This window comes from Alnus glutinosa, chromosome 6 (genome assembly GCF_958979055.1).
Source record: "Alnus glutinosa chromosome 6, dhAlnGlut1.1, whole genome shotgun sequence".
Classification (NCBI taxonomy): Eukaryota; Viridiplantae; Streptophyta; class Magnoliopsida; order Fagales; family Betulaceae; genus Alnus; species Alnus glutinosa.
In genome coordinates this window covers 18,720,890-18,735,735 of record NC_084891.1, presented here as the reverse complement: position 1 = coordinate 18,735,735, position 14,846 = coordinate 18,720,890, and the positions used below count along the sequence as shown (strand labels likewise).

Below are 14,846 nucleotides of genomic sequence, written 5' to 3'. Positions count from 1 at the left end.
GTAGCCCTTTAATAGATGTATGAGCTGGGGAAGTTTTTGTCCTTTTCCATGAGGGACAAATCTTCGCCATAACCCCGTCAACTCTTTTTGTTCTTTTTTAGTGTGGGAAGTCGGGAGCGGTGGGGTTGGGTTGAACGACTCCTTTGGGCGGCGCAGCCCACGCTCATTTCAAATTAGATTATAGGAGAATTTTAAACCATGGGAATGGGAGTGTTTGCATTGCTCTTTCCTTCTTTTGGGTCGCAGTCGTACTCATAGCCCGTAGGTATGTTTGTACACGATCACACTTGTTCCTCGACCGTTTTGACTTTTGAGCATCCCCAATCAAAACGCACCTTATATTATTATTATTATTTTTATTTTTATTTTTATTTATTTTTTTTAAATGGTCATATTTTTCAAATATTTATTCCATGATTGATTCGGTCCAAATGGACACAATTAGGTCAGTATCCATGAATTTAAAAATCACTTCCTGATAGATGTTTCCAACCAGAAAAATGTATCCCCCAAATATAAGAAACACATTTTAAGGCCACGAAATATAATTGTTGAACATATTGTATATGGGATGTTTTATTCAGCAGCAGCAGCGGCGGCGGCGTAAAGCGCTTTAATTTCCTGGACATCATCGGAGCTGCCAAGGAATACAGGAGACCTTTCATGTATCTTCTTTGGTACCAAGTCAAGTGCCTGCAATGCATGCAGCCTGAATTAACCACTTTGGCTTTGGTGTACGTGATATATAAGCAAATCGAAAAGAGAAATGTTAATTAAAAAAATTAATACCCGTTGTTTTCCAGTAAAAGCTTCACCTCCTGCTTGCTCCATCAAGTATGACATCGGAAAGACTTCATAGAGAAGGCTGTTTGTTTTATGCAAGCCCAATAGTTAATTACTAAAGATAACTTGCAATGAACGTTGTTAGTAGAGAGTAATCTCCCAAGGTGTTACTTGTTAGCAGCAACGTCCCATTGTGAGTGTGTATACCAAATGAATGTGTGCAAATAACACAATTTTAACAGAAATTAAACATACCGTAGTTTTCCGTTCGGGGTCTTCTTGTCGGCAGGGTACATGAAGATACCTCCGTAAAGCAATGTCCGGTGAACATCCGCAACCATGCTGCTTTTAAATAATTAATACAATTATAAATTATACAATATTACTAGAAACACTTTAAATCCATTTGCATTTTGCTGAGATTAGATTAGTAAATTATATATTATTGTCTTCATATATATATATAGGAACTCGAGGCTTTCGATCTATGGGTTCAAATACGTACCTTCCAATGTATCTAAGGGACTTTGGTGAGGAACCATCTTTAGGGAACTTGCAGTTTTCCACATACCTGGGTAACATTCAGATTGTATTAAATAACTTGGGCATGCAATTAGAAATAATGCAAAGATAAATGAAATACACATACTTGGAAGTTACGTCATCCCAGTTTTTGGCGTTTCCTTCGTTTACCGAATAAATCTTTCCTTTCTTGGGAATCTGTTTAATTAAGGCAAAATGCTGATGTGATAGTTTCAAACAACTTACATTTGAATCGGTCCGGCCATGATAATGTTGTATAAAACATTAGTGTTTTGTTTTACCGTTAGTTATGTCATATGTGAGAAAGAAATGGGAGATACCTTGATGTCAGGGTGAGTTAACATGAACTCCCCAAGAGATGGATCAAGAGTAAACCCATTGACACCACTTCCGGTGCTAAGCACAAGCTGCATGCAATTATCACCGACGCGACCCAAAGTGCAAAAGGATTTTCAGACTCTACTTTAACAATTAAGTAATCAAATCATCAGAGGAATTCAAACAAAACACAAATTAATGCTTATTTTTCTTTTTGTTCCTTATACCGTGCAAGAGCTTCCGTACATGCAATAACCAGCTGCTAACATATATTTTCCAGGTTGTAGAACATCTTCAAGAGTTGGGTCATCTTTGTTTTTCACCACGTAAATCCCAAAAATCTACACCAAAGATTAGATGGATCACGCTGATATATTTGTGCAAAGAAAGCCAACTAAAGCGATCCATAATTAAGAGGCCATACTGTTCCTATGGAAACACCGCAGTCGATGTTTGAGGATCCATCCAATGGGTCAAAAACAACAATATATCTGCATTAATATCATCGACCTAACAATTAATTTCCAAACATATATATTAAACTTCACAAAAGGGTATCGAACTGTATGCCATTTTGAGAAAAGTGTATTGAATTATCAAACGTTTCAAACTAATGTATCCAAGTTTCCAAACGTTTCACTTAAGGGTATTCGATCCGTGAGGATTTGTTGTTAAATTCTGCCAAAATTTCAAAAATACCCTCTTTTTTTTTTTACCAAAAAAAAAAAATGTTAATATTTAGATGTTGGTCATAATTTAACGGAATTTGCAAAAATATTTATGGCTGAATCTTTGAAAATTTTTATAATTTTTTTTTAAAAAAATAAAAATAAACATAAGAGTATTTTAGAAATTTTGGCAGGATTTAACAATAAATCCTAATGAAGTATCCTTTAAGTGAGACGTTTGAAAACTTAGATACACTAGTTTGAGACATTTGATAGTTCAGTACTATTTTTTCAAAACGGTGTATAGTTCGATACCATTTCGTAAAGTTATCCTTATATATATATATATTTTGAACAGAGGAGGAACAGAATAACTTATGTAGAATTAAACCTTCCACGCTTTGATGGCTCCACAAATGTAGCCTCTTCATCTTCTTCAGAAACAAGGATGCACTGAAACAAGGAGCTCATTTGTCATTAATTAGTCGTTAATGTTGAAAAAAGATAATTCAATTGGATGTTTAGTAACTTACTGTGCGCCCACTGCTAACTAAAGCCTTGACAAAAACTTGATTTGAAAGCACATCCAATTTTTTCTGTTGTTCACCCTGGAAATGAATCACCATGTATGTTTAATTTTCAAGGGAAATTGAAGGATTTATTTAAGGAATATATATCAAAAGATGAAAACAAATGGTCACCTGAACATTGGTGATCTCTCCAGCAAGTCCAATGAGTTTGGCCAGGCCTGCCTGAAAAAGCTGGGAATTAATTAATTAATTAAAATGTATGAAATGAAAGATTGAAAAATGAACATGGATGCATAAAAGGCAATGAATTCAGAAACATGCATGAACAAGACCTTGTTGACGGCAGAGCAGACGAACTTGCAACCCAGAACGATGTGATTGAGCAAGATGCTGAAATCACCACGTGACTCCGGGTGCTTCGACTGCTCGTTAAGGACGTGACGCGTGATGGTCATCAAGTCTGTTCTCTGAGCTTCGGCTGCGTGATCCATTGCTAACCATTAACCACCAGATCCAAGAATAGATACACTATAAGTATGTATGTGTATATATATATATATTAATATATATATGGTTCTTATATATAGATAGGGATACAAATTGGAAGGTGAAAGGAATATAATATATTCCAGATCGAATACAAATTGAAAGGTGAAAGGGATATTGATGACAACTTGGTCTGATGCGATGCTGTGGAACACTTGGGCAATGAGATCGATTGGAATGATACTGATATATATATAATATGTATATATATATATATATGCTTCTTGTGACTCATGAATCAACATAATTTCCTTTGTTCCCTGATATATAGGGAAGTTGGTTGGCACGGAAAAAGTGGCTGGTGACTTTAAGATAATACAATTGCCAAATTCAAGATGCCGGAAGTCCGACGTACGTACTGCCTCCAAAAATAAGAATGCTAATTTTTCTACCGACTTACTTACCACTAATTGTTCCCTATTTCCATAAGAACATTATTTTTTCTCATTTTGAGTGTCGGGGTGAATGAAAATAGTTGCGAAAAATAATGACCACTCCTAAAAGGTGTAACCAACTGTAAATCATGCAAGCAGCCAAAATATAAAACGGAAAAGTAATAGACACAGATATTTGTTATAAATATTTTTAGATTGTTATATTAATTAAGTGGCATATTAATGATATGGCTAAGTGGTATAGGTTTCTTCTTTTGTGTTCTAGGTGAGAGGTTCGAAACTCCATTACTATGAAAGTTTGCATTTTATTTTCATTTAACATACAGGCCTGGTCCATTAAATACACGTGGGCTCGGACTTGGGGGCTTGGATCGTCCTACTTGAGGTCCATGTTGGGCCTACTTGAGGCCCATACTTCAGTTATGACAGTTATTAAAAAATAACTGCTTAGGTACAGATGTGAGGAGTCGAACCTTTGCCATGGTGTTTGTGAAGAGGCACCTTGAACCACTAAGCCAACTGCAGCAGTTTTTGATATGTAACTAACTCTATAATTTATATAGGTAACCGTTTGCAACTACAAGTTGAAAAGATACAACTTTTCAATAAATGCCATTTAAAATCTATAAATAGATATACTTTCCTACGAATTTATTATTATTATTCTCTCACTTTCTCAAATCAATTACACAACTTTATAGAGAAACTCTAAAGAACAAACTTCAGAATTGTTGTCTGCAGTTGGTGACTTTGTTGTATCCTGGAGGTGAATTGCTTGTAACCCGGCAACAAACTCTTTTAAGTGGGGGCAATTATCACCTTAAAGAAAGTGTTTATACACTCCTCAAAGTCGCATTGATTTTTCTAAATTTTGTTTTTTCCGCTCAATTTTACTCAACAATTTTAAGGTGATAATACGCAATGGGATCAGAATCTGATATGATGACTTTCAAAATGATGAATCAAGACTTTGTGAAATTAGACAGATTTGATGGAACGAATTTCACTCGTTGGAAAGATAAGTTAATGTTCTTGCTCACGGCGTTGAAAATTTCATACGTTTTGGATCCAAATTTGCCAAAACTTCCAGAACCTGAGCCTGATGAAGATGCTCAAAGAAAGGTAGAACGTAAGAAACGTGAAGAAGATGAAGTGGTATGCAGAGGACACATTCTGAACACGCTTTCTGATCGTCTCTACGACCTATTTACTTCAATCAAGTCACCAAGAGAAATCTGGGAGGCTTTGGAATTCAAGTATAAAACTGAAAAACAAGGTACGGATAAATTCCTTATCATGAAGTTTTTTGAATTTACAATGGTAGATAATATTTCTGTAATGGACCAAGTCCATGAATTGCAAGTTCTAGTAAATAAACTTCGGGACATTAAGGTTGAAGTTTCAGAACCTCTGCAAGTTGGGGCCATAATTGCTAAACTCCCTCCAAATTGGAATGATTATAGAAAGAAACTTATACACACAACAGAAGATTTCACTATAGAGCAAATTCAAAAACATTTACGAATTGAAGAGGAAACTCGAATTCGTGATAAGAACCTATTTTTCCCAAGTAGCTCTAAAGTGAATTTTGTTGGTGAGAAAAATAAATTTCAAAATAATCATGGAGGAAACAAGAGAAAATTTAATAATTTCAGCAACAACTCTGGCAACGATAACAAGTTTAAGAAAAACAAAACTTGTTACAATTGCGGAAAGAAGGGACATCTCAAGCGAGAATGCAGATACAAGAAGAAACAAAAGGAAGGGATAGATTATTTTGATACCTATGCACCAGTGGCTAGAATAACATCCATTAGAGTGCTTATGGCACTGGCTTCGATTTTTGATTTATATGTACATCAAATGGATGTTAAGACTGCATTTTTAAATGGTGATCTAGAAGAAGAGATGTACATGGAACAACCTGAAGGGTTTGTTATGTTTGGAAATGAAAGGAAAGTTTGTAAACTAATCAAATCACTGTATGGATTAAAGCAAGCACCAAAACAATGGCATGAGAAATTTGACTCTGTCATTTTATCTCATGGATTTAAGTATAATAATGCTGATAAATGTATCTATTCTAAATTCACTGATTGTTATGGTGTGATTATTTGTCTTTATGTGGATGACTTGTTGATATTTGGAACAAATATGGAAGGAATATCTGAAACTAAGAAATATCTAACTTCAAAGTTCAAAATGAAAGATCTTAAGGAAGTTGATACAATCTTAGGTATCAAAGTAAAGAAATTTAGTGGGGGCTATGCTCTATGTCAATCTCATTATATTGAGAAAATGCTTCTTAAATTTCAACACTTAAGAATTAAAGAAGCAAGTACACCATATGATTCTGCATTTAAATTAAGTGAGAATTCTGGTAGGGCAGTTGCTCAGTTAGAATATGCTAGTGCAATTGGTAGCTTGATGTATGCAATGAATTGCACTAGGCCAGATATTTCCTTTGCAGTTTGCAAACTTTCTAGATATACAAACAATCCTAGTACGGAACATTGGAAAGCAATTGGTAGAGTCCTTGGGTTCCTTAAAAGAACAATTGAATTAGGACTGCATTATACAAATTTTCCATCAGTACTAGAAGGCTACACTGATGCTAGTTGGATAACTAGTGCGAGTGATAATAAGGCTACGTCTGGGTGGGTATTTACCCTTGGTGGTGGAGCGGTTTCATGGGCTTCTAAGAAACAGACGTGTATTTCACATTCCACAATGGAATCCGAATTTATAGCCTTGGCAGCAGCGGGCAAAGAGGCAGAATGACTAAGGAATTTGTTATTAGATATAAAGTTGTGGCCACAACCGATGCCAGCCATTTCTTTGCACTGCGATAGTGAAGCTACTTTGTCTAGGGCATATAGTAAAGTTTATAATGGAAAATCTAGACATATTAGCTTGAGACATGAATATGTCAAACAGTTGATAATAGATGGCATTATCACTATTGTGTATGTGCGGTCAAGTAAAAACTTGGCAGATCCATTTACTAAGGGACTCTCGAGAGATTTAGTGAAAAGTACATCTAGTGGAATGGGTTTGAAACCTTTCTTTAAAAAGTCACCTGTAATGGGAACTCAACCTAATACTATTTTAAAAAATAGTTTTAGGTTTAAAGGGTAATAACAAGTTACAGTTAAGTGGCTGCAAAGCATTGAAATTTATTTTTTATGAAAACTCACTATAGGATGTTCAATGCTGGCTGTTACGATAATTGAAGGATGAGTGTTATACTCTTAATGAAGTTCAATAATACTCTAAATGTCTGAAGTAACAGAGACTGTAAAAGGAACTTCACCTGTATGAACATAAGAAGTGAAATAATTTCTAGCAAAAGTTTAAGGTTTACTTTTGTAAATGTTCATGAAAACCAGGATGGAGCACATATATAAGTGCAATTAAATTCGTGAGTTTTTCGTTAAAGTTGGATAAAATCATGTGTGTGGTATTTCCGTTTCTAACATATAAAGTCTTGGTTTAAGCTTAGGCCACCATTGACTTTGTTAGAAATTTGAAATGCTTACACTAATTGAAAGTTTAAATCGAAAGATACTTTCTTGTATGCATGAGGATATCCGTATTTGATTGAGTATTTAATATTACAATCTAAGTGGGGGATTGTTATAAATATTTTTAGATTGTTATATTAATGAAATGGCATATTAATGATGTGGCTAAGTGGTATAGGCTTCTTCTTTTGTGTTCTAGGTGAGAGGTTCGAAACTCCATTACTATGAAAGTTTGCATTTTATTTTCATTTAACATACAGGCCTGGTCCATTAAATACATGTGGGCTCGGACTTGGGGGCTTGGATCGTCCTACTTGAGGTCCATGTTGGGCCTACTTGAGGCCCATGCTTCAGTTATGACAGTTATTAAAAAATAACTGCTTGGGTTACAGTTGTGAGGAGTCGAACCATTGCCATTGTGTTTGTGAAGAGGCGCCTTGAACCACTAAGCCAACTGCAGCTGTTTGTAATATGTAACTAACTTTATAATTTATATAGGTAACCGTTTGCAACTACAAGTTGAAAAGATACAACTTTTCAATAAATGCCATTTAAAATCTATAAATAGATATACTTTCCTACGAATTTATTATTATTATTCTCTCACTTTCTCAAATCAATTACACAACTTTATAGAGAAACTCTAAAGAACAAACTTCAGAATTGTTGTCTGCAGTTGGTGACTTTGTTGTATCCTGGAGGTGAATTGCTTGTAACCCGGCAACAAACTCTTTTGAGTGGGGGCAATTATCACCTTAAAGAAAGTGTTTATACACTCCTCAAAGTCGCATTGATTTTTCTAAATTTTGTTTTTTCCGCTCAATTTTACTCAACAATATTTGGTTACAAAGTGGAAACTCTTTGTACCGAAGAGAAAAATCAATTCGGGGCAGCTAAATCCAAGAAATTCACTATTCAAAAGAAATAGCTAATTACAAGATAGTAGTACTCACAAACCCTTTTGCAGTAGTCGTATCTTGAACTCTGACACGTACCTATACGTGAACGCCTCTCAATCAGACCTCCTGTTTGAAGAGTTCTTCAATGGATCATGTTAACTTAGAGAGGATCTCTAAGTTAGACTTCAAATAGTTGAACAATACAACACCAAATAAAAACTCTAAGAAAGTTAGTACATCTAATAATTTATGCCTAAACATCATCTTTTAGCACAATGAGAATTCTACTATGGAATGCTTAAAATTATATAGCCTATGAGCCTCTTTATAAATATGCTTCAGAAGTCTACGGGGGTCTCTTGAGACCCACAATATGTTGTGATTTTGGCGTTTTGATTTTGAAGAAAATGCATGTTGCTCATTTTTTATGGTTTTCCCATTTTTTTGACTAGGTAACTCCTAGATTTCTTGTTGATTTTGCTAAATCTACCTAGGTGATATTGTGATTGAATTTGATGGAAGCCTGTTGAAAGCATCAAGGAGGTATTTGATGTTCTGTTTAGTTTTTTGTTTTTGTTGCTTTGTTGTTGTGGTATTGGGTGTTTTCGTTGTAAAGGTTTTGGTGTTTTGTGTTGTCTACTGCTTTGTTGTTGTAGTAATGTGATAGAATATTTTTTCTCTTGACTGTGATTCATCTAGCCATGGTTGCAGCAGACCATATTCATTCATTGAAAAAAAAAAGAAAAAAGATTTCTTTCTTTTTGTTTTCTTTAGGCCGTGAATTGTGTTTGAGAAATGGTTATAATCTGTTTGGTTGTTCGGAAAATGGGGAAAAGAAAAGAATAAATGGTGGATTTTAGTTTTCTAGGTAACCAAACGCTGCTCTGCAAGTTCCTTTTTCTTTTTTTTTTATTTTTTTATTTTTATTTTTTATTTAGAGCCGTTTTAAGGTCCTTAAAATGGCTCTAATTTTTGAACTGTTTTTCTAAAGCGGCTCTAAATATTTTGAGCCGCTTTGCTAAAACGGCTCAAAACGTAAAAAGCCGTTTTTATAAAAGCGGCTCAATTTAGAGCCGTTTTAGGTAAAAAGTGCTCAATTCGGGTTTATAATACTTGATGTGTTGACCTGTTCTCAAAACGTTTAAAAAAAATGGCGCAAATTGTTTAGAGCCGTTTTAAGCCCTTAAAACAGCTCTAAAAAAAGGGCTCTAAATACCTGTTTTTTTGTAGTGTATGTTTAGTTTTCATTTGCTAAATTTATGGTCAATGTTTTACTAGAGAGCTCGTCAGATACTATATGGAGACTGATCATGTGCTGAAGATTACTTGTGCAATGGCGGATATGACTAGCTTCTGGGAACTTAAAACACCAATTTTCAAATCAGGTAATTTGGATTGTGTTTATTTTTTAGTAGTTATATGATATAATCAAACAATATTTATTTCCCATTTGCTAAATTTGTATGTGTTTTTTTTTTTTTTTTTTTTTTTTTTTTTTTTTTTTTTTTTTTTTTTTAAAGAAAACTGGGCAAACTTTTTTTTACAAATAATAAAATTGGGAATGTTACTGTGATTATAGTGTAGAGTTGTTCTTTCTCAGGGTAGTGCTCCATTTTTTATTTTTATTTTTATTTTTAGAAATCTAGTCAAACCATTTCTATCCGGTAAGATGCACGGAGCCTAACTGGAGTCGCTTAATTGAAAGGCTAGTCTGGCTTAAAGTTGTATCTGTCCAAAAAACCAACAAAGGTTGTTTTAATGTTTATTTGTTAATTAATTTGTATATCAATGTGTAGCTTTGTAGTGTTTTATTTATTTATTTATTTTTTATATAGTGCCCAGAATGCAAAGAGAAATTGAAGGTGAGGAGGCTACCTCGACAAGAAGTGGTAAGATATACTAGAGAAAACTCAGATAGTGGAGAGGAAGTTGTTATCCTTCAGATTTCATGTTATGGAGGTGAACCTGTAGAGTTTGTTTATGTATATTGCTTGGAAGCTTGATTGGTAGATATAAATTTATTTATTTATTTATTATAAATAGCAATAGCTAAAAAATTATTTTATTTTATTGAAGTTTTCTGAGGAGTGGCGAGATGATAGCTTTTGATTTATCAAGGGAAGAAAGCTTTATTGCTAAAGAAGACCATGGATAATGCTCTTAACTGCCCGCTTCGTCTAGATATGTGAGTAGATGCAACAATCGTCAATGTTGACGGTTGATTCAAAAGACAATCCACCTTGGAGCTCGATCAGTCTCAGAAAGAGCCAAGGTTGTTTAGTTGTTTAATTTGTTAATTTGTAGTGCTGTTTATTTATTTATTTTGAATACAGTGTAATACATGCTATGGGAATTCAGGGTGGATATGCTGCGTGATCCAAACCTAGTCCAATACACAAAGGAAAATGCAGATAAAGCAGGATAGGTTTATGCTTTGCAAATCTCATGTCGGGGGGCAACGCTTGTGCAGCTATTGAATTCAAATCAGCTTGAAGCAAGAGCAATGGTAAATATCTTAATTAAGTGTTTTTTTTTAGTTTTTTTTTAATTAAGTATAAATTATTTGAAAATTGTTTGATTTTTTCTTTTTTTGTTTAATGTTTTAGAAGACCCATATTTCATATATCAAATGGGAGTTTCATTCTTCCAAACGATGGTCTATGGTTATTCTTGTCGAATGCCAAGTTTCAAAGATTAAATGTAGAGTAGATTTGATGTTGGTTCCAAACATAGAGGAGTACATTCACTACAAAAAAATCACCATTTTTGGACGATTTCAAACCGTCCAAAAATTTTCGTCGGGAATTAGGAATTTTAGACGGTTTTGCCCGGACGACCTCACCAAATCTGACCGGAAACCTAAGCACACTGGCGTGGGTTTGTCAAATCTGGCACTCCATCTCCGGCACTCTCTCCCGTCGTCTCGATCCCGCTGCTCCGTCCAGATCTCTTCGCCTATCTTCAAAAAAATCTAAATTAGAGACGGTTTCATTGAAACCGTTTGTAAATTTCTAGACGGTTTTAATGAAACCGTTTGTAAATTTCCAGACGGTTTAAATAAAACGACTATAAATTTATAGACTATTTCATTAAAACCGTTTGGAAATTTACATTTTCAGATTGTTCATCTAAACCGTCTGTAAATTTACAGACGGTTTTATTGAAACCGTCGTAATTTATTTTTTTACGGATGGTTTTCAAAAAACATTTGTAAAAATTTAATTCTTAACGGTTTTTAAAACAGTCTAGAAAAAAACCATCAATAATTGGGATTTTTTGTAGTGATTTGTTGTAGATTTGTTATTCTTGTTGATTCCAAATAATAAACAGTGAGATCTTCTCGGTTGATTTATCGACAAAAGAGAGCTTCAGTGTGGAAGATCATGGCATTGCTCCATGGATTACTCTTAGAGTATCTCTAACAATAATAGTTAAAGTAATTATTGAAAAAGTACAATTCTCTATTTTAGCCATAGCTTTTTCTTTACTCTCTCCAACAAATTCTCTATTCTATTCTTTATTTTTAAAAAATATTATTTCATGTCGAAGAGACTGTGAAATAAAGAGGGAGAGAGTGTGTGTGAAAGAAAGAAAAGAAGAGAGAGAAAACAATAAAAAAACTGTTCGTAGTGTGAATAGTGAATAAGCTCGTTTGCCTATTTACTATTCACACCAGAAGGAAAAATTCTATTCTATCTATTATGCTAGAAAAGAAAAATGGCTCATATTATTAGCCATTTGCCTATTCTGTTGGAGATGCTCTTACAAATGCCAAATTCCAAGAGGCATAAACAAAGCATGAATGTACGTTTTTATTTTGATTATGTGTAGACAGTGAACTACGGAATTTCTTTTTACATAATGAAATGATTCAATACAATAATCACAGTCTATTTTCTTTACCCACGTAAATAAGGAGTTGTGCGGTAGCTACATAATGAGAGTTTGATAGAATATAGAATATAGAATAAAGATATGTTTTCTTTATAGTTTTCTTTTGCTGAACAAAAATATACTTGAATTCTTCTTTTGTCCGCTTTACAATACATTTTCAAGTATATTTTTAGTGTCTTGATACTCCACTAATTGGCCACTATACTGGTACTCTCTTATTACTCTCTATGCCCAAGAGAATATAAGCCACTTGTTCCAACAAGAATTATCATTTTAAACATATGAAATGAACATGAAAGAATAAAAGCAACAAGTTTGCTTCCAAAAGTGTACATAGCCCAACCAAAACTCTTGTATGTGAAACTTGTATTCACTCGATATGGGCTTAGAGAGTTGAATATAGTTGAGCTCAATTGGATTTAGTTGGGCCCAAGTTTATGAGCTCGAGGTATATACTCTCTCTTGCCCACAAGAGATTAAAAAAAAAAAATCAAACTAAAAAGAAAAAGAGGTATATACTCTCTATAGACTCTAGCAAACATCAAAGATCACAACCAATATGCCATTAAAGTAAGAGAAAGAAAGAGAAAACCTAGAGGCATGTAAAATATATACAACTAAATAAAATATCGGTGATGACGACTGGACAAGGTAGGATGACTGGACAAGAGAAAAGACTGATTACAATGCTGGTGGCTTGACGCTATGATAAGAAATAAAGTCATGATCAGGAGGAAAGAGTGCACTCGTGTTTAAAGAACAAAAATGGAGGGCTCGTAGGGCATAAAAAGTAAACGTGATATTATGCTGCTGCATGGTATGCTTTTTGCCATGCAAAGCAGTTTATTTCGATATTTGTTGGGCATTGTTGATGGTTTTGCATAATGCCCGCAACATTTCTTGTCTGATGAACATGGCAAGAAAATGCTTAATCATTGACTGAGATCCCTCTTTACTATATTGTTATTTTCAAGTTTTTGTTTTAGAAGCTTTGATACGCTTGAGCAAAGATGGCTAGAGGTAACCCTAAATTCCTTTTTAACTTTCCGTTGCGTATTTGTTTAGCATAATAATTGTATTTATGCTTACATGTAGGGGTGTAAACGAGCTGAGCTACTCGCGAGCTTACTCGGGATCGGCTCGAATAAACTCGACTCGTGCTCGAATCGATTATTAAATGAGCTATTCGTGAACACGAAAATCAAACTCGATTATTAAACAATGCAAACTCGTATAAACTCGGCTCGACTCGATTAAAGCTCGTGAACCCGCTCGTATAATGATCGACTCGTTTATTAAGGCTCGACTCGTATATATATATATATATATATATATATATATATATATATATATATATATATATATATATATATATATGTTAAAAATAAGTTTTAATTTGTTAATATATAACTTATTTGTATAATATACTATATATAAGCATGAATTAAGTAACAAATAAAAATAGTCAATAAATATTAATTGGTTATAATTATTTGGTTGTATCAATATGTATATAAAATAGTAAAAGTGAATAATATTAATACTTAATTGTTAATCATATAATCATATGATATAACGACAATTCAGATACTTAATCATATAATTCATATTATATTATTTATGTAATATAATATGACTATATGATCATATAATAATATAACATTGTGACATATAACATGTAATTATTGATTTACTATATTCAATGTTATAACTTATAAGTATTATTATTAGATACTTATGAATCATTACATCACCGTCATCACGTGATTCAAAATCTAAAATCATATGAGCATACAAATAAAATGATTAAGTATTTAGATACTTAGATACACTGATTGAGTATAATGTAAGATTTTAAGTATCCAATAATTATTAATAATACTTAGAGTCTTAGATACAATGATTAGGTATATAGATTACATACATAAGTATGAATTCATATCAATTATACGAATTATAATAACACTTTTTAAACTTAATCATATTATTCATATATAATGACAATGTAATTCATATAATCTCAAATTAAGTTATTAGGATTGGTCGATTGGTTCAATTGGAATTACTAATGTGTTAATTATGATAATAATTTAGGTGTTATCATTAGAATTTAGATCATATGATTTAACATTGTGCATTTGTGCTACATAACCATTAGATATGAATCATATGATCTAAGAATTATCATTAGACTTTAAAAAAAGAAAAAGTTATTATTATCATTTGATATATAGAACCATATGAAAATATAATAATTATAATTATTAATGTTTTAACTTAATATTTACATTGACTATTGTTACATTTTTTTTTATTTATAATTAAAGGACATAAATTTCCTACAAACCAATAGGTAAGAAATTTAATACAACTCATATATAAGATTAACATGTGTCCCACATGACCTGACACATAAGACAACTTATTAGACTCGATCTTAATGTGGTTAATTAATCCTCCTTTATTAATTGTTGGTTAATGGTTAATTAATACACCTTAATAAAGTGTTGGTTAATTAACTACAAGAAGTTAATGTTTCTTATTAATTAATTCTAACTTTGATAGAAAGTAGAATTAATGGTAATAAAAGAACAAATGTTAAACTCGTATAAGCTCGGCTCGACTCGACTTGACTTAATTGTTACCGCTCGAACTCGGCTCGAGCTCGTGATGAATAAACTCGAGATCGGCTCGGGCTCGTGATGAATGAGCTCGAACTCGTAATGAATGAGCTCGAGCTCGGTTC

The 14,846-nt window shown here is 33.1% G+C and overlaps 1 protein-coding gene across 4 annotated transcripts; it reads right to left on the bottom strand.

Moving 5' to 3' along the window:
• Positions 1-429: 429 nt before the first annotated feature.
• LOC133871321 (fructose-1,6-bisphosphatase, cytosolic-like) lies at positions 430-3,343 on the bottom strand. Of its 4 annotated transcripts, none has more exons than XM_062308740.1 (12): positions 3,175-3,343; positions 3,014-3,073; positions 2,846-2,920; positions 2,704-2,765; positions 2,069-2,135; positions 1,872-1,985; positions 1,647-1,733; positions 1,433-1,503; positions 1,289-1,354; positions 1,039-1,128; positions 790-865; positions 430-693 (listed from the first exon to the last, which is right to left on the bottom strand). In XM_062308740.1, exons 1-12 carry the CDS (start codon positions 3,331-3,333, stop codon positions 577-579), a joined length of 1,044 nt encoding a protein of 347 aa, XP_062164724.1. In that variant the 5' UTR covers positions 3,334-3,343; the 3' UTR covers positions 430-576. The 4 variants fall into 4 exon arrangements, with proteins under 4 accessions (XP_062164724.1, XP_062164725.1, XP_062164726.1 ...); XM_062308741.1 differs by having other exon boundaries at positions 1,039-1,125; XM_062308742.1 differs by having other exon boundaries at positions 3,014-3,064.
• Positions 3,344-14,846: the final 11,503 nt, after the last annotated feature.

Coding starts and splice junctions, on each gene's coding strand:
- LOC133871321 (XM_062308740.1), bottom strand. CDS start 3,333: ATGGATCACGCAGCCGAAGCTCAGAGAACAGACTTGATGACCATCACG. Junction 3,074..3,174: donor TCTGCTCTGCCGTCAACAAG/GTCTTGTTCATG, acceptor ATTAATTCCCAG/CTTTTTCAGGCAGGCCTGGC. Junction 2,766..2,845: donor TAGTTAGCAGTGGGCGCACA/GTAAGTTACTAA, acceptor TCCTTGTTTCAG/TGCATCCTTGTTTCTGAAGA.